This window comes from Melanostigma gelatinosum, assembly GCF_949748355.1.
Source record: "Melanostigma gelatinosum genome assembly, chromosome: 5".
Classification (NCBI taxonomy): domain Eukaryota; kingdom Metazoa; phylum Chordata; class Actinopteri; order Perciformes; family Zoarcidae; genus Melanostigma; species Melanostigma gelatinosum.
Genome location: NC_136638.1, coordinates 14,387,668 through 14,407,219, shown reverse-complemented (window position 1 = coordinate 14,407,219; position 19,552 = coordinate 14,387,668). Strand labels below are relative to the sequence as shown.

The window sequence follows — 19,552 nt, the reverse complement described above, 5'->3', positions numbered from 1 at the left end:
AAACCAGAAAATGTTTCTGCTTGATAAATGACTTCCACTGATGATTCATTGTCAAAACAGTATGTTACTTAACTTCTTGACACGAATGACTAATGATTTCAGCCCCAGTAGGATTTTTGCTTATAGGTTGTGTCCAAAATAATTTCCTCATTCACGCACTCAAAAGTCAAGCCAATTCTAATTTAGCCCAATATCCCAAATCACAAATTTGCCTCAACGAGGCTTTACACTCTGTACACAGTATACAACAGAAAGAAAATCCGTAACAGGGAAAAATGGAAGAAAACGCAGGAAAAGCAACAGAGGAGGGATCTCGCTCCACAGACAGACATGCAGTAGATGTCACGTGTACTGAATGGACCAAAATAGCAAAATTACAATGTGGAAAAATCCCTCACTATCCCAATATAATTCAATATTTTACAGTGGTCAGTCAAATTAAATTTTGGACGCTGTCATTGTCATTTGCCTGGTCATTTTTGCAACTATAAAATGTGGAACATTGCATTGTAGGATTATTAGCAGAAAGTGGGACACTACTTTTTTTTAACCTATGAATAATATTCACATTCATAACTAGCCAGATGTGTCTGCAATGACCATTGCTCTATTGTGTGATTGAATGAATACGAACCCACAACTGGTTAACCTCTAGACACTAAGGCGCTGTAATCCACACTTCATTCAAAGCCATAAAACAAGCTGCAATGTATTCAGCCAATTGGCTCAAAGCCGTCGTATAACACACGTCATACAATCTTTCCGAAAAAACACAATTAAACTCTCCAAGCTGTCTGCCCGCGTAGCAGCAGCAGCAGCAATGTACTGAACAACGTGTGAACTGGTAGTTCCTTCAGCGGTCCTAAACAATAAACACGCAGAGTAGTGCCCGGGGGGGTCGGCGATGCACTTGCCGATTAAGATTAGTGAGCGAGGAGTCAGTAGGCGGTCAATTGCAGCATGAAACAGGCAATAAAAGGAGTTTCGAGAAAACGTGAGTCACTGCAACCGCGAGAGGTCCTTGAGCATGCAGCCATAACTGGCCACCCTAAATATTATACAGTTTGCTGCAGCAGAATGAGAGATCAGCCTCGGACAGACACAGTGGTGCACACTCACTCACAGACGCAAGCACACACACACACACACACACACACACACACACAAAATGGATGGCATGATCTCCTGGCAGAGATAATGAGTGATTTTGGACGCAGCCTTGTGCCGTCTTCACAGCAGACATCCTGACTCGTCATAGTTAGAAAGGCACAGGTGTTACTACCGGTAATAACATCAGCGATGGCTCCGTTCTATTCAAGTGCCCCAGTAAGTCATGACAGTGAGCCAACGTGCACAATAACAGAACCGCTCTTATTTTTTCGCGTGTGTGCATTTGTGCGTGCGGGGCCCCGTCGTGTACGTTTGGGAGGGTTTATAAGTATAGAGATGCACAGGAGAACACCTGGGCCTGCATGCTGCTTCCTGGCCACGCTGTAAAATGGCAGCATCATGGCAGCATCGTTACGACCTCACAGATGGTGCCGTTTACCTTCGCTCTGCCATCACATGAGCTCAGAGAGGGACACAAAATACAGCTGCCTCCCCGCTCTCTTTGTACAGTCACAGTTATTGCTCAAAGACATTCCTGCAACGTAAAGTACTGTACTGCCAGGGAGTACATTTTGATCTGTGACAAGTGAAAGGGTTGTACTATTCTCCAGAAACACAAAGCAGGAAAATGATGTTGTTTTCAGACAAACAAAGCAAATCCTCTACATCTACGTGTTCATTTTTTTTGTTTTTTGTTTCAACTGCAAATGATGAAATCTGCACATATAATATTCATGTCACACAACATTACGCAAATCTCTGAGATACACACTGCCCTGAGCCTACACATGAGAGTGAGAACACCCAATCAAAGCATATTTTAACACAAAATATGAATATCAAGAAAGAAGGACTGTTATAATTTCTGAGGAATACACAAGACATTCGTGTTATGAGCCTCTTCACTCCACACATTCAAAAGATGGAGAACGAGAAGCCGGTGAGGAGGACTTCCCAGCATGCAGGTCCACAAAGAGCAGCAGAGAAGTGAGAGACGGACCGTCCCGTGCCGGAGTGTCGGTCTCCAAAGCGACCTTCAGTCTCCTTGTCACAAGCACTCCTCACAAACGCCATGAACATCACACAGGCAGACCACTGAGCATCAGTGAGGGAGACATCTTGTGGAGAGCGCCAACATTAAGAAGAAAGAACTGACAGCAGTGACTATGTAAAGACGATGAAGATACACAAACAAGGCCCGGCCAACTTAAAAAGCATCAAAGCTGGTTGCACAGTGACAGTGCCTCACTACAGATGTGTTCCTGGCCTCACAAACTCCCATTCAGCATCTGACAGAGTGACAAGGAGCACATTCGCGTTTCCCTGGTGAATCTGACGGGCTGCGGTTGTTACCAGACCTCCATTACAGCACAAGTCTCAGTGTGAGACTTGTGACTTCATGAGCATTTCCTGTAAACATGAACTTTTACAATATTTCAGACTGTTTGGGCTCTGAGAGACTCCAGCTGTAAAACATGGTCAAATAAAAGATATTCTCACAGGCTCTTTATCTGTGATATGTTGACGGTACTACTATGAAATCCACAAAAAGTGAATTAGGATTTATATTATAGTAGTTTTATACAACTTTGTTTCTCACGGTGAGACAGACCTCTTTGGGGTGTAATTGACCCCAAACATAAGAAATAACATGTGCATTTGAATAAATTAATAAATGTGTGTTTGTGTATAGCCCATCAGCATCAAAAGATCAACTTTATATCATTCTTTAACAGCTGATAAAGAAATGATGTAAATACACCTGCCTGTATTCTGAATACATTAAGAACTGTATGAATGAAGTCTTTCCTTATTTAGAGTAAGAACATTGCTTCATGGTCATTTCTGGTGTTCATATTGGGTTTCATTAAGTAAGGTTAATAGAAAGGAAAACATTTAATTTAAATTTGACTGATATAACATTGTCGTGTGTGGTGGAAAGTAAATCCAATTTCAACAAACAAAAGGGTTGAAAAACACAGTGTCGCCATGAACTGATGGGTGTCTGTGGTCCGTGTGCTTCTCTCTCTCCTCTGCAGATCTACGGGACCAGACAGACGTCCACCATATTGCTCATGGCTTTCACCTGCTCTGTCCTGCTGCAGAAGCAAGAGAAGAATCTGCTGATAATGACAACGTCCACTGTGTGCACATGCTACGAGGTGACGATTCGACGTTTGGGCAATAACAAGCTCGTCGGCAGGCTTCTCAGCCTCTTGTCACAGCACATCAACTGGTCGAGCTGAGTTCATTCATTTGTTGTGCTCTCTGTGTCCCGTTAAGGCCGGGCTTCAAATGAAATATTCGGGGTCAAGGAGGGAGTTGGCGGATTCTGAATGAGTTGCCCGCCATACACATCCTGAGGGAAGTGACAACATGGAGGCCTTTATGACTCCCTTTCCAATGGGTCATTTTTCAGTGGAGAAAGTGCCTGACAGAATCATTAAGGGAGTCATCAGCACATTAAAGGCTTTTAATGGAGCTGGCTAACTTACTCCCTGTTTTAAGACACGCCATTGTGAAAGACTGTTACGACCAATTTAAACTTGCTGTAACTTTGCTCTTGCAGTGGAACTCTGCAAGGGTAAGTTTTGATAATTAAAGCAACTGACGAACCAGCAACCCCACGAAAACATGTACAGCCTTTCATTGTTTCAATTTGGACGGATTCATTCTGATAAAGTGCAAATTTCGGAAAGACACCATTCGATTTACAAAACAGAGAAAGTAAATTATGATTTCACAAAATTACACATTTTCAAATATGACACGAACTTCCTCATGTTTAAAATGTGCATTGTTTGTGCACATTTTACGATGAACATTGACTGATTGAGGTTTTACTTTCAGATGTGCTGTAATTAGGTTTTCCTCAGCTCGTGGTCTCCTCTAACATCTTCAAATGAACCCAGTCTCTGTGGACTCAACATTAAACAGAGAACAGCTGCAGGATTAAGTGTTCTTGTGCTATAATTATGCTGCTGACCATATCAATCTGTTACTTTGTGTGTCCACTCAGCATAACTAATGACATTGTTCTGGATAACCTGCATTCTTGTCTTAAGCTTTTTTGGAGAGCTCAGCAGAGCAAACAAGAAAAACTCTGCACAAGACAAACAAGGAGACAACATCTGGGAATGTATGTGTATAAAAATGTGCATGGGGCGTAGTTCTGATTCGAATGTTTACAGCAACCTCAGAGAAGAGGTGACAAAGAATTAAGATGAGATAATATTTCAGATGGAAGAGGTGACAAAGAATTAAGATGAGATAATATTTCAGATGTAATTCTGATAATCAAGTAATTGTTTGAGTCCTCTATCATGCAACAATGTTTTCGTTTTTCTATGTTCTATATATTTTGCAAACTGAATGTATTCCCTTTAAGATGACTGTGAATGTGGCTCTGGTAAACTGTGAGAAGCATTTTTAACTATTATCAGAACCGATTAATGTAAAAGAAATAATCAACAGCTCAATAACTAAAATAATCTTTTGTTGCAGCCCTATTCAAGAGACTACAACCATTAATATTGTGGAAAATGTCTGTTTCATTAGCATTTACTAAAAGACAAAATATCAACAAAATGCAAATCCTGCCTCTGACCAGAACAACCTTCACCTGGAATACGAATGTTAAAACCCTTGAAAACGTCCCTGGAGAAAGAGGTCTTATCTGCTGTTCCTTGACTTCCTGAGATCCACCAACAGAACAAAAAGAAAAAAGAAAAAAGGAGGCGGTGTTGTCATGGCAACACTGAGTAAAAATAACACAAGCTTATTTTCCACAAGCTGAAAATAAAATGGAACAGGATCAGTTTGGACAAACAAGATCAAAATGGTTGCTAATTCACAGACACAAGGAGCTGCATCCTTCACACGGATGCAGCGTAACGTCGTGTTCTGGTCATCGGCTCTCCCGTCAGCTGACGGCCGGATCCCCGTCCTCGTGCAAAGAAGCCAGCGCTTGTCAGCATAATGATCGTAATAAAAGGAACGCTCACGCCCCACTAATTCCTCCATCCCAGAAGCCTCCACAGCTGGTTTGTTTAAATCTTTTAATTCACAGCCAGCTAATTAACATTCAGAGAACAGTATTATAGCAGGCAGCGCCTCTTAACAACCATCAACCTCAGGTATTTTACATGTAATTAACAGACGGGATGAGGGAAAGACAAGGAGCGAACATACTTATTCACCTCCCTCCTTGTTCCAGCCTTGGAGTGCATATTGTGGCTGTACTCAACATATGGATGGCGTGCTGAAGACGTTATTATGCACCGCTGATGCATTGCCGAGACAACAGACTCAACTTTTATTTAATCAGCTGCACTGGCTGTGTGCAGAACACTCTTTAATGCACCACAACCAGGGTTGGGTTCCTGGATCTGTGATTTCAGCAAAAACAAACAGCATTATGCAAATGCTAAGTGAGGGAGATGAGTGATGGAGCGGGATGCCAAGCGCTGAACAGACAGACAGAGATAAACAGGGAGGTGGAGGGCGAGGGGGGGTCCGGGCCATGATATCATATCTGTGCCATATTTTGCACTAACCCCAGTGAGTCAGCACAGCCCACCCAGCGAGGACGCTTCCCTCTCAAAATAGCACATTTGTACTGTCATGCAGGCGAGGCTGCTACCCCGGCACTGACTGACTGCACATTTTTATTGCCCGACAACACAACTGACCTTTGGCCCTCAACAGGCACCAAAAAAAGGGGACTCCACATACTGGCACGTATACACGTGTGAACCAACCTCTTACATGTGCACAAAGAAGGAACAAATCCCATCGAGCACTCAAGCACCACCGCAACAACCATCCTGCCCTTCATGTCAGCTTAGAAAAAAACAAAAACGACAATGGCTTCAATCAGCCCCGACCGAAATGCAGAGTTCATTCTCCACCAGAGGCATTTTTATCTTTAATTAGAAGAGTGAGCAGCTGTCTGCAACCCAAACCTGCTCGCAAACACTGATTTCAAACCCAATCTTATTCGTTCATTACTGACAGCAAATGACTCAATGACTCCATGACTTCGGTGTAACTGCCATTGTGTTCTCACACACATAGGGTTCAGTTATCTTTAGAAACAAAGCAGTTCAAAAACCGGTCGACGTTTAAACCAATGTGTCAACTTTTCTCCTTGCTCTGCCTGAAGAGTATTTTTCTTAATTTTCAAGGTTCCATAAACTTACTGGATATGAAACTGACTCAGGACTTCATTTTTCTTTTTAATTCTTGGTAGAGGTAATTCTAAAAAAGAAATCCCCAGCTACAGCTTTTCAAGTGTGATTATTTGTTTATGGTAGTAAACAGAAAGATCGAGGGTTCTGCTCAGCTGATTGGACGAGACACTTGAAAACATGCGCTCTAGGAACTTATCATTGACATTTCTCAATGTTTGTTGACATTCCTGAGAGAAAACGATTGATAAAGTGAATAATTAGTACTTGCAGCATTGAATTGTACAATCACAGTTGTATTCCCTCAATCCTCACTGAAGCACTACTTATTAATCATTTCAAATGATTATGGCATCCCAACACTTACGAAGTTAAAGGCTAAAAATGTATTTTAAATGAAGCACACAAGATAGAGAATATCCTTTTGTTGATTGACCGTCATAGAGCTTCAACAATGAGCTGGAACAAGCTGCTGAAGAATCAGTGATCGAGTCAGGCAGTGTGGAAGAAGATGTTTTTCCAACCTTGAAGCCATTTAAAAAAGGTAAACATGTTGAGGGGTGAATGAAGCACTGGCTGCCGCTCTCTTGTGGTAACACAAGGTCTGCTAGAACCTTCCCTGGGCCTCCACTAGGACGTAGGGGGGCGGTGAAAGTGATCACAGTGACCTTCACCTCTCTCCCACCCTGTTCTCCGCTGCCGTCCTCGCTTTCATCCTCAGCCTCTCTGTGTTGTTTTCCCTCTCAGCACTTTAATCTTAAAAGCGGCTACCCCTGATGAGGAAGATCAAAGCAGCCCGGCGCTGAGCACAGGTCACCAACTCCATCCTCGTGATCACGGTGCAGGGTGATATTATTGATTTCTCTGAGATCAACCTCGTCAGCTGCTGTTACCCTCTGTTGTACCAAAGAGAGCTGGACGTGAAGAAAGGAGGAGGAGGAGGAGAATCCTGTTATGTAAGTCTCGGGAAGGATTTTTAACAAGGTGACAACGTGCGGAACACAAGACCGCTGAGGTCTTGGGATGTTTTATATTCTAACTTTTTGTCTAAATGTGTCTGTAGTGTCAGAGGGACGCCTGTGCAGATGTGGCGGGGAGAGCTTTTCTGAGTAATGAGCGAGATGAACGCTCTCTCTGAGCCACAGGGAGTTGCGTGACGTCAGCCGCCATTCACTGTTTGAGCACAGTTTTGTGCTTTGCTACACACTCACGCGGATGTAAGAAGCTGTGTTTCTTTCCAGATGAATGCTCGCATGGATGCATAGTTCTTAAGTAAGATAACCCTTTGGAGCAAGGCAGAGGTGGATTACATGGCTGCTGAGCCCAGAGTCACAGCCAGGGATCCAGTCAAAGTGGTGGGAGGGGACGGATGGAGGATGGAGGAGGGAGAGAGGGAGAAAGGGAGAAGCCAAAGCGAGTGAGGGGTTTCTATTTCAAATCTCCCCGGACCCCCAAGGCACTTCCGTTTTGGCTGCATCCTCCACCAAGATAAATCATTTCCATCAAAGGAGAAGCTCTGACTATATTCAGTGCTTTTCCTCATCCAAGTCAAACTCACTCGCTCTGCTGTATTTATGTGCTAAAACACTCATTCAGTGCAGTCTATAATGGCCACACAAATTTGACAGGCTGCCAAATCAAACTTAAAAATGTCTCACTTAAAAATAGAGAACACATCTCTTTCAATACTGGCAAAATTGTTTTTCATGCTCTTATATAACATCTCTATTATGTTGCTCCATGGAGAGGCTGCTTTGTAAATGATCTTTTTCTTACACTCTGAATTCTCTGCTCTTAATATTTATCTCAATGCATCCAAAATCCCACGAGCAAAACCAATTGTTCTGAACTAGAAATGGAGTATATTTAATGCAGCAGAGCCACACTGAAGTAGTTAAAAACTGCCGTCAGTTTCCTGTGGGCTGCGGGCTGTCTGTCTGTCACACGGATCAATAGGTGGTGCTCTTGCATGGGCTGCTGAACTTTCCCCCCTGTCCTCTCCAAGTCTCACACATAACGCTCATCTTTGTGCACCAAAGCTCAAGCCGTTTTTTGGGGGAGTTTTTTTGTTGCAATGCTGTGACCGGACATTTATTATTAACAAATTGCTTACGTCATAAGACACGTAAGGGGGAAGATCATTTACGTAGACGGTGATGATGTGATTGGTCGCCCGAATTAAAAGAATTAAGAGCGCTATAAAAACATCAAATGACGCCAGCTTGGAGAGGATGATGTTTGTTTTTTTCATTTATTTTGTAGGTAACTGCAAGAAGAGTGGAGGAGCGGCAGTGCGTGTCAACACAATTACACCACCGAGGCTTGACAACGTGAAGCAGTCAGGAGCACACACATACACACACACACACATGCAGCTCTCCGCGCGCGCAGCCGGGGCTGTGCGTCCGAGTGCGCCAGTGAGTGTGTGTTTTGAATTCAAATGCAGCAACACACCAGAGCTGCAAATGCAGAGACCGAGAGGAGGATGGCGATGATGTGTTTTCCGAACGGAAGCCTGATACGGGTTTTTTTTTTTTTCCCACCCGAGTAAAAAAATGTATTCACAAGACGCCTCAGCCCGGATCACATTAACCCGGCTTCGCTCACATGCAATCACACTCCAGCACCCGTGATCAGTAGCCCACTTCAGGGGTATTCCAACCGTGCCGTGCAATTGGCAACATAAAGCGGGGTAACAATGAAGATGCACCTACCATGTTGACTTCAGAGACCATGTCTATGCTGGCTATGTCTATATTCATTCCCACAGCCACCGGCGCACCTGTGAAGGAACAGAGACATTATTCAAAGAAATGTGAATAATTCGCTCATCGTGTAAATTTAACAAATTCGTGACGCGAGCTCAGGTTCCTCTCTGCTTCCCTCCACCTACAGGAGCCTTGTGTATCATCAGCCTGAGCGAAGGAAAAAATATATATATATTATGTTTAACACGCAGATGCGCTTAAATGCGGTTCATTTAATCATTTTAGTGGGATAATCAAACATTAATGAGCGGGATCGATCACGTTAAAAAAAAAAGCCCGTCCTATCTCCTCCATCAAATGAAATATGCACATCATTTCTCGTAGCCTAATTAGAAAGGCCGATTTGGCTGTGAAGGGATGATTACGTAAATTAAAGGAGATTTTGCGATTCATTAAACATGTATTGCACGTCGGGAGGGCGAGAAAACATGACATTCCGTTTTCAATTTGCTCGTTACCTCCGAAATCTGGCCTCAACCGAATGTCGTATCCTTTCATCAGTCTGTCCACTGTTTCCTTTACCAGAGGCATATTGCTCGGATCTTTGAGATCCTTGGCGCTGTGGGAGAAAAAGGGTGGTGTAATGCGAAACAGCTTATTAATATCACACGCCAGGCACGCGTATGTAGATGCTATGTATACATGACACGAAAGACAGGGGACCGACAATAGGAAACGAGATTACCTTTGAGTCCAGACAAAAGTCACGAGTAAAGAAAAAGTAAAAATCCCAAAGTGTTTTTTCCTGATCCTCCCCATCGCAACAGTTTTTGAGGCGGTTTCGGGATGCGAGTGAGGAGAGCGCACATCCAACTTACTCCAGACAGTGCAGAGGAGCCAATGAGAGGCGCATGCGTGCAGCCAGCCCAACATCAAAGAGTGGAGACTGATGATGGTGGATGAGCAGTTTCCATTGCAGAGAAAAATATTAAAGGGACAAGTGGTTGTGCGTAATGAAGAAGCAAGCATTTGTGCCAGGAGTGAAATGAACGACAGCTGTCTTCATTTCACAATTATTTTATTGTTATGTTTATCACTTGGCAGTATATATTCTGACAAGGTCAAACAATGGGATGCACTGAAGGGTTAAAGTGGTCAAAATGTCAACTTAAGATCAAGTTTATTCCCTCAGCTTTTGTGTTACAGGACATATTAAATGGCTGAAAACAGAATAACACTCCATTCGTTTTCAGGTTGACACTTTATATGCAAACATCTGTGCCCAACAATCATGCAGCATCCGTACAAAAATAGAAAATGAATGTCATCAACACCCATGGGTATTACATCCTACTCTTCCCTGCAATGTTTTCGGAGGACCTGCAGTAGACCTGGAAATGCAGAAGGAGCACTAGAGCGCCAGAGCAGAAAGGTGGGATGGAAAACACAATCCCACAATTCATTTTCTCAGGTTTGAGTACATTTTCGAAGCCGCAGGGAGGGATGCGAGCCTCCTCTAAATTGCCTTTGATCTTGTTGTAGTGGGAGCTGTGCTTCTGTAGAGGGCAGGCTTCTGAAAGCATTGGTTCACTGTTGCATCACCACCAGTTACAGCCATCATAGATTGTATCATGCACTTCTTTTTGATGTGTTTCTAAGTGTGTGTCTGAGTCGTCACGCGTGTGCTGGATGTGTGAGGCGTCCGTCCCGGTCCAGGGCCCGAGTTGTTGTGTGTGTATACGTGGCAGGCTTTAAAGTGATTGAGGCCCATGAAGGGCAGCTCTTCAGCTGCTGATCAGGACACAAGTGGGAAGTGGTTACAGCCTGTGAAATGAGTAGATGTGCGGCAGGAGAATAAATGAGTTTCTGATTAATTTCCTCTGTCAGCAGACTGACTGCTGAAAGCTTGTTCACACAGAGAGAGAGAGAGAGAGAGAGAGAGAGAGAGAGAGAGAGAGAGAGAGAGAGAGAGAGAGATAGAGAGAGAGGGAGAGGGAGAGAGAGGCTGGCTGGATGCTGAAGGTCTCTTCGGCTGCACGTGCCCTTTTCCAGGTCTTCTTAGTTTTTAAGGACCACGTCCCTGCAAAACCAGAATACGACAGAGCATGAAATGTGAGAGGAGAACACAGAAACCTCTCTCTTCCCACATTAAGAGAGACTCTATCTGCAGTATACTGCACAGCCCAAACTGTTACTGTGCTTCCTTTCCTCTCAGAGCCTTCTTCAAAAGTACAGAACGAGAGACGTGGCAAAAATATGTAAAGGGATAGATGTGATGCAGCTGTTCTCGTGCTCTCCATCTTGTCTCTCTCATTATTATGCAGAACGTTATAAACAAAACAACCATAAAAATGATCTGACGGGAACATGAGAAGCATGATGAGCAGATTTGCACTCCCAGTGACACATCTCTCTCTCTCCACCGTCTCCCTCTCTCTCTCTCTCCCTCCCTCTCTCTCTCTCTCTCTCTCTCTCTCTCCCTCCCTCTCTCTCTCTCCCTCCCTCCCTCTCTCTCTCTCTCTCTCTCTCTCTCCCTCCCTCTCTCTCTCTCTCTCCCTCCCACTCTCTCTCTCTCCCTCCCTCTCTCTCTCTCTCTCTCTCTCTCTCCTCTCTCTCTCTCTCTCTCCCCCTCTCTCTCTCTCTCTCTCTCCCTCCCTCTCGCTCTCTCTCTCCCTCCCTCTCTCTCTCTCTCTCTCTCTCTCTCTCTCTCTCTCCCTCCCTCCCTCTCTCTCTCCACCGTCTCCCTCTCTCTTTCCTTCTTGGACTTGGAGCTTTGTGTTCTATAAGTGGCTCTCTTATAAGCGGGATGGGTTTTTGCCGGCCCTCAGGTGAACTTTATATAAAAGAGGAGAGAGCTTGATGCACATGTTTCTTCTTAAATGAACTGAGCCCGGCCCTTTTTGTATTTTACATGTATGATGATAAAAGCCACAGTGCTGGCGTCAATGCAGCAACGACGATTCTTTTCCCTTTTCAACTCAACACATTTGTACAAGAATACCGGATACCTTTAAGTATGTCTCTACTATTTTTACGACTTTGCATGAAATGCCTACTGGATCTGCTGGGACGAACTTCTTGCAATCTCAATTTCCTACAGCAGAAGAACAATTACGGGACAGGGCTGATGATATTCTATGTTTTTCAAGTCCAACTAATATCCTAAAACAGCTGAACACTGCAGTGCGTTACTCTTACAGGAGTATATCGTGTACATTTCTTGTGGGTTATATTTTCAGGTGTGGATTAATATATATTCAGAGCTCAAGTGAGTATTTATGGCACCATGACAGTGTACGATATGTGTGATTGACTCAAAAATAACTCCCATACCCAATGCCCATCGTCGTCAAAATAAAGGAACATGTCATCCAGTGTAACAGCGTGGCACATTCGTGGTTTTTGAAGTTCCTGGAGATCTAAGCTATATTACGCGTTGGCTTCACAGACAATGCTTGTTAGTACAACCGACTCATTATTGAATTTGGGTTTGCTGTGAGGAAAAATATAGATTATCGTCAGACCTTTAGCAACTGTACCAAGCGAATTGAATTGACTGATGTACCTGGCACTCTCCATGTTGTCGTAGGCCAAGTACATGTACCAGTAGACTAGGTTGAAGAGGGCGAAGGCCAGGGGGAAGAGGATGCGGGAATACTTGTCGATGGGGCCGGTGCCGGCCAGCTGCGGCATTTGAGGAAAAGCGGAGCCCTGCTGGAGGAAAATCGGCAGTGGACCCTCTTCTGCCTCACTGCGACACACTGAGTGGTTTCTCCTCTTCAAGCCATCCTGAGGGCTGCTGGCCGACTGGTGGGAGGGGGGTGAGAGGGATTTGGAGGAAAAACAGGAAGAGATGAGATGGCGTTAGTATGGGTTTTCTAATCAAAAGGGGTTGGTAGTGTAAAGGAAAGACAAACTGGCATGTCAACATCCCTATAGGTTTGCTGGATGCCCATAGGATGGTTAAGAGATTATGCAGGGAGGAGTGCTGTAGTCTCTGTTCTCACACTGAGGCTATTTTTAAAACATCTAACCATGAGCCCTGCACGTGAGACAGATCCCAGGAGGACGCTGTGGTGGCTTACTGTATTAGCATTCAGCATATGTAGCTCTAGATGAGAGCACTACAACAGCACGTATTACTATTTAATGCGTGGTGTGCCCTGAATTAATAGAATGGAACAGGAAGGGTGACTACTTTGAAATGCAGAGAAAAAGGACCTATCTGTGGCATTGTTTCTTAATCTCTACATATGAGTCTGGAGCTGCTGGCTTCCTGTTCATAACGACCATCACTTCATCATCAACCTCTGCAACAGTGAGCCGACTCTGGACCTCCACTCACCATGATTAGCTATGTAAATGCGTTTGAGATGTCACGTGATATGATTCTTCAAGTGATATCTTAAGACGACGTTGCTGAACAGGCATGTTTTCAGGGGCTTCCAAATCCTAATACCACTTTTCTACAGTTTGACATTGTTTTATATGTGATACATGAATTGAAACAGCAAAAGGAAACAATAAAAAATCCTTTACTGTATGCAAACGTCAATAATAAAAGTATTTTACTTGTAATTCTGGTTCTACAAACATTGATTGGCACAGAAAGGTGCTGGGACATCTGTTGCACTCTATTTAGCGATCACCATGTTTTAATGATGACAGTAACATAAAGTTAGATTCTCACCGAAGCGTTGTCATCATCGCTGCCGGTAGCCAACACCTCGAGCTTGTCTTGTCTAGCTTTCTTCTTCTTCCGACGGTTGGCCTGCAGGGTGGCGAGGTAGTTTACTGCCGCAAACTCGACAAGAGCCGACGCCACAAAGGCAAAACACACAGCGATGAACCAAGCCATGGCCGTGGCATAGGCTACTTTGGGAAGTGACTCACGGGCGCTGATGCTCAAGGTGGTCATGGTCAGCACTGTGGTGATGCCTGGAGGAAGACGAGCATTTATGAAACGCACATGGAGAAGTATGACAATATCAAACATGACCAGTAAACATTGAGTGGCGGGAAGAGGGGCGTACCAGCGACTGTGCGTGCAGGAACAGACTCTTTGTTGATCCAAAAAGAGACTTGTGACAGCACAACCACCATTATAAGAGGGATGTAAGTCTGTATGAGGTAGTAGCCCAGCTTCCTCTGGAGGTGGAAATGGACCACCATCACCGAGTAGTGACCTGCGAGATGAAAAGCACGTGTGAAGAGAGCAACCCCGAGGGACAGAGCAGCGTAGCACACAACGGATGCCCTTCTCGCCTGCCCTTGAAACAGAATAGCTGTTGAGAGAAACATAAAGATGTATTGCTGCTGTGACGGCTGGAATAGCCTGCTCACTGTAAGACAGCATTTGAGAGACAAGAGGAAGAAAGAGAGGAAGGACCAGAAAGGAGGAGGGAGCACAGCAGACATTTATTTGGAAATGGGATAAAGTCAAGAGGAAGGAGCGAGTGAGGAGGGGCAAGGAGAAGAGCATGCAGTGTCACTGTGCGTAGCTGCCCTGCTCTATGTGAACACATGCATGCAGACGTTCACAGACCAAAAACACGCTGCACACACACATACAGAGATGTCCTCTCTCTCTCTCTTAGGTTTTCTAAATGGGTATCATTGCTACGTTTTTTGAGCCTGCCTCATCCTTTTCCTCTCTATTCCAGGAATCTGCTGGGTTCACAGCAGGGGAGCACTACTCCTACTTCTGGTGAAAAGAGAAAACACACACACACACACACACACACACACACACTACTCCATCCTTCCTGCTGTAGCTCTGTCAGTGCATTCATTTGGCTTTCAATCCAGAGTTCTTTTTAAAGGCCGACATTAGGCCGGACCACTTAAGCATCTTACACTAGATGACTGCTGAAGGAAGTCTTTGCTTTTATATCAGCTCTACTCTGGAAGAGTTTGAAGAAACTCATCTGACCTGCTCTCAGATTCATCAGCTCATGGAATAAAAAAAAATGAAACGTCTAAGTGTGGGTAGGACTGCAACAGTGTCCTAATGAAAGAGCAATGTGATAGCTGACAGTGAGCGTTACCTGTGTTTGATTTGAATATCTCACTGGACAAAGTCTGTCCCACCAGGTCATACTGCAGAAGACTCATGGACTCTTTGGGACAATCGACAGACGCTATTGGTCCCTTCCTCCAAGTGAAAATGATTTCACTGCTTGTGTAGGCATCTAAAAATACAGAGGCAATTAGCAAAAAATGTAAAACTCAAAGGTTTGACACATTCATGAATCTGGACATTATTATTCATCTGTTATACTTACAACTTCCAAACCTGAGAGGACAGGCGTGGCCGTCCATGGGGAAGTTCATGAGCTTCATTGGACATTCTGAGGTGATTGTCAGTCTAACAGCAAGAGAACACGCGGACACACGTTATCTTTTCCTATAAACCTAGTGTCCACAAAAGAACCCATCAACAAAACAACAGGTGTTCAAAGTAGGATCACCTCATGGTGTAGAAGACAGTCCCGTTCTGCATGATGCGGAAGAGTTTGTTCGGTGTGGTCATGTTATGAGAAATGGACTTCTTTGAGTTCCGGAAAAAAGAGTCTGGCGTCCAGATCTTGTCCACCATGCGGTTGTTCGACCCACATCTGACGGAAGAACATGTCCATGGTGTACTCCTGATGCATAAACACAACATAACATATTCGTGAATGTGGTAACAAACCAAACTACCCGAAGCTTTAAATTTCAACCTTTGTCCCTGACATTCATCAGACATTTCAACTCGCAGTGGAAGGTGCGGAGAGATGACGAGGCAATGATGGATGCCACTCATCCCAGATAATCATTAATCAATCCGTTCAGCCATTCCCTCGGTCTGACGTGTTGTCATATTGATTTAGATGCCATCAATAATGGAGTTATAAGGCTGGTCAAACAGATTAAAGCTCATTAGATGGTCTCGTGGCAGATTGCCCATAAGGCAGGGATTCAGTGGTCACTGAAGCGCTGTTATCTCCCTGAGTCAGCAGATATACATCTCCTTACAACAGTAGTATCTTACCTTCTCAACATTTGACACTGGTCCAAAGCTGGTGACAAAGATGTCTGTTTTCACCTCTGTAACACCACCTATAAAAGTAATAAACAACTGTACAATGCACACAATAACACAAGATGCACAAGAGTAGTCTAGCACAATGTTCTTAGTTTATCAATGAATATGTACGTCTTTAGAGACAAGGCTTTAGGATTTAAAGTCTGAATTACCTCCAGATCCAGGTCGCAATCTGTTGTCATAACCATCCAAAAGTCTATCCAAAATGAGAGTGATGTTGTCCGAGTAAATCTTCTCAATTCCACGCACACTACCAAGACTGCAGAGAAGAAAAAAAGGGTTAAACTTGCAGGCTCATTGTACTCTGACCCATGTTCAAGCAGAGAGGGAAGACTTACGTTATCCAGCAGAAAAAGGTAACAAAAGTTAAAATCAGAATGGCCATCCTGGGCAGCATTGATCACCAAATATGCAGTCAACTCTCGGAGCAACTCGTACTCAATAAAATGGTGTGTGAGGGGAGTAAAAAACAGAGCTAGAGTCCTCACTGGTGTTGCTAAAGGTTGGTATGCATAAGGACACCAGAGGCACTAAATCAAGAAAGGTAATCTAATTAACAGATTAGTAAATCCACTCCATTTTTAGACAAACTTTAAAAGTCTCCAAAGTAAATTAATTGAAACAAAAATGAAGAGAGATTGAAGTAAATGCAACTCCTATAATGTCAATAAAGCACTGACAAAAGTCTGACATGTATTTAATAAAATTAGTTTTTCTTGTTGTAGTTCCTGTTATCAGACAGCAGATGGCGCTGCAGCCACAATGTTTATCGCAACCGGAAATTAAATGCTTACTCGAAGAAGAAGAAGAAGAAGAAGAAGAAGAAGAAGAAGAGTCAATAGAGTGAGGGGGCAATACTGACATTTAACTTGATATGTTTGTAACAACAATTATACAAAGCAAAGCAAAGCGTGGTGAAGATCAACCGCGTAGCAAACTGTTAGCATAACCTCTCTGTTAGCTAGTTAGCTGACGTTAACCGACCTGTCAGAGCCGCAGCATGTCGGTGCACTTCGAGGAGAGGAGCGGGGTGGTCCCCTGCCAGACCCCCTGGGGCTCCTGGTACCAGACCATGGAGGAGGTTTTCATCGAGGTCAATGTGCCTAATGGGACGTCCGGTAAGGAGGTCAAGTGTCATCTGGGATCCAGACACGTCGAACTGCATGTCAAAGGGAAGGAACTCTTCAAGGTAAGGTTAGACTCCCGATCAACATCATTTCAACTCAGAGTGCGTTTTCAGTTTTTGAGATTGTGTACTGAATGTGTGAGTATACTTTTTTGTTGATTTGAGCCTGGTACCCAGCTCTCTAAGGGAAAAGGAAGCAACATCAAATTTACAAATGACACAAAAACAAATGAGACAAACAACAAAAGTCTGTGGGTGCTGCTGAAATTTAAGGAAATGCAGATCACTAAAAGAAGACTCCTAAACCAGAGCTTTCACAAATACAGACCGACTAAAGAGAATGAATAGAAACAAAGTCTCTATCTGACTTAACCTGTCCAAAAACCAAACATTGTACACAGCACCGCTGCTCCTATTCATACAATGGAGTATCCACATGTGTACTTTCATTATATAGGATGAACTTGGTTTGCCACCATAAACAAAGACATACACGATACGTCGACAAAGGCATTAACACAATACATGCAAAGTGTCATATACACACAATAGAAATACACGCCAGTTCCATTGCAATTACAATAGGAGGGTCAGTAAAAGTATATATGCATATAAATATATATATTTGTTGATCATATTGTGTTTTTAATTTCAAAGATTAACAATGTGGAGACAACACCCTATTACTTTAAAACAAAACCATCCTTCATTGGAGAGAAAAAGAGGAAGTTGTACCTGAGTTCAGCTCATGTTGCTGCATCGTATTTTGTGACCAGTGCTGAAATCATACGCTCGTGACTAGTTTGACTGCAAGGTGAACGCACGTATTGACTTCACAAACTCTTCTTTTTACATTCCGTCAGGGAAAGTTGTTTGACACAACCATGTCTGACGAGGCTACGTGGACACTCGGTAGGTGGCGTCCCCTCTAAGTGACACGCTCATTAACTTTGACTTTAATGTGTTTTAATAAGTCACCCTTATCTCTTATTCTTTTTTCTTCTTAGAGGACAAGTGTCTGATCCGGATCATTCTGATGAAGACTAACAGAGAGGCAGGGAACTGCTGGTCCTCGCTGCTGGAGGGGGAGTACTGTGCGAATGCCTGGGTCCAGGACCAGATGCAGAGGAAGCTCACACTGGAGAGGTTCCAGCGGGAGGTTAGTTTAATTAAGGGCCACCTGAAGGGTCGTGGTGTGTGTTGCCAAGACATTATCAGATGCACACCTGTCTGCCTCTGCACATGGCCACAGGTTAACTTATTTAGCCAGGTAGATACCTCTATTTAATAAGCCACCTCAAATAAAGGGTTATAAGTAGTGACTAAAGGTTTATAAATGATTCACGAACGCTTTATGATCAGCTTTTGTTTCCAGGTTGGGAAAATCTCGTTGGCTGGTTTCTGTTTGGTAATAATGTAGTTAAAAATGCTCATAGATTTATAAAAAAACATGTCTGTGTTAATATGATGCTAATAAATGGATTTTTTAAAATCCAATTATCTCTAGCTGTTTTCTAGAAATAAGTGTTCAAACGGTCTAACCAGTCAGAGGAAGATTTCACAAATTGGCAACCAAAAAGTTGTTTATAATATTAACTTAACTATTCTATGAAGCATCAGAAAAGGATCTGACTGTTAATGAAGCCATTATTTGCATTTTATGAATGCCTGATCGTGTGCTTCATTAGAAGGTGGTACCGCCAGGTAGAAGCTTGATTACGTCAAAAGTGAAAAAGAGGAAAGCAGTAGCAGATGTGTTTTTTGTCCTTTTAAACTTGAACAGTGCTTTCAAGGTGGTGAGAGGAATCAGATATGAATGCATCCTCAGAGCATCACAGATATCAAATTCTGTGTGGATTTGTAAAATGAATGACAGTGTTTGCATTGAAAGGAGGCAACATGGCTCCTGCTCATGAAATGATTGCACTCTTTGCTAGAATCCTGGATTTGACTTCAGCGGTGCGGAGATATCTGGGAACTTTGCTGGTGGTGGTCCGGACTTCTCCAGTTTACAGAAGTGACCGGTGTCATGGTGCCAAAGACCTGCAGCGTGCAGGAGATGTCACCTCTGTCTAGTGAACACTGCTGAGGCCTTCCATTGCATGAAGACGAACAGAGGAAGGATCAGAGCTCCTATGATGAACAGTCAAAAGGCTTTGCTTTCAGAACTCAAATACTGGACGGAACTATTCGACAAATATATATTTTTCACAGCAGCCCTTTTATCCGGCTTGTTTGAGTCCGATTTGGCAAGTTGCCACGCTCATTATACAGGCAGAGCAACGGTTGATGGAAACTGTTGTATTTGATTGTATGTGTGATGTGTTGTCTT

The 19,552-nt window shown here is 43.6% G+C and overlaps 3 protein-coding genes across 4 annotated transcripts in view; 1 reads left to right on the top strand and 2 right to left on the bottom strand.

Moving 5' to 3' along the window:
• The window catches only part of gabrb2a (gamma-aminobutyric acid type A receptor subunit beta2a), a 31,134-nt gene extending 21,261 nt beyond the window's left edge, over positions 1-9,873 (bottom strand). For both annotated transcript variants that reach the window (XM_079268193.1, XM_079268192.1), the window contains exons 1-3: positions 9,753-9,873; positions 9,526-9,626; positions 9,014-9,081 (exon numbers count right to left, since the gene is read on the bottom strand). In XM_079268193.1, coding sequence (XP_079124319.1) covers positions 9,014-9,081; positions 9,526-9,626; positions 9,753-9,826 — 243 coding nt within the window. In that variant the 5' untranslated portion in view covers positions 9,827-9,873. The remainder of the gene's footprint in view (positions 1-9,013; positions 9,082-9,525; positions 9,627-9,752) is intronic.
• A 1,094-nt stretch (positions 9,874-10,967) lies between these two features.
• gabra6a (gamma-aminobutyric acid type A receptor subunit alpha6a) lies at positions 10,968-16,491 on the bottom strand (the record flags this gene model as incomplete). Its single annotated transcript, XM_079268251.1, is given in 11 exon segments — positions 10,968-11,087; positions 12,573-12,814; positions 13,698-13,945; positions 14,041-14,193; positions 15,055-15,198; positions 15,292-15,374; positions 15,478-15,615; positions 15,617-15,654; positions 16,041-16,108; positions 16,247-16,353; positions 16,433-16,491. Coding segments are annotated over 11 exon segments (1,302 nt in total). The 3' UTR covers positions 10,968-11,065.
• A 409-nt stretch (positions 16,492-16,900) lies between these two features.
• Positions 16,901-19,463, top strand: nudcd2 (NudC domain containing 2). The gene is made up of 4 exons (XM_079268974.1): positions 16,901-17,283; positions 18,084-18,132; positions 18,228-18,379; positions 19,158-19,463. Exons 1-4 carry the CDS (start codon positions 17,095-17,097, stop codon positions 19,239-19,241), a joined length of 474 nt encoding a protein of 157 aa, XP_079125100.1. The 5' UTR covers positions 16,901-17,094; the 3' UTR covers positions 19,242-19,463.
• Positions 19,464-19,552: the final 89 nt, after the last annotated feature.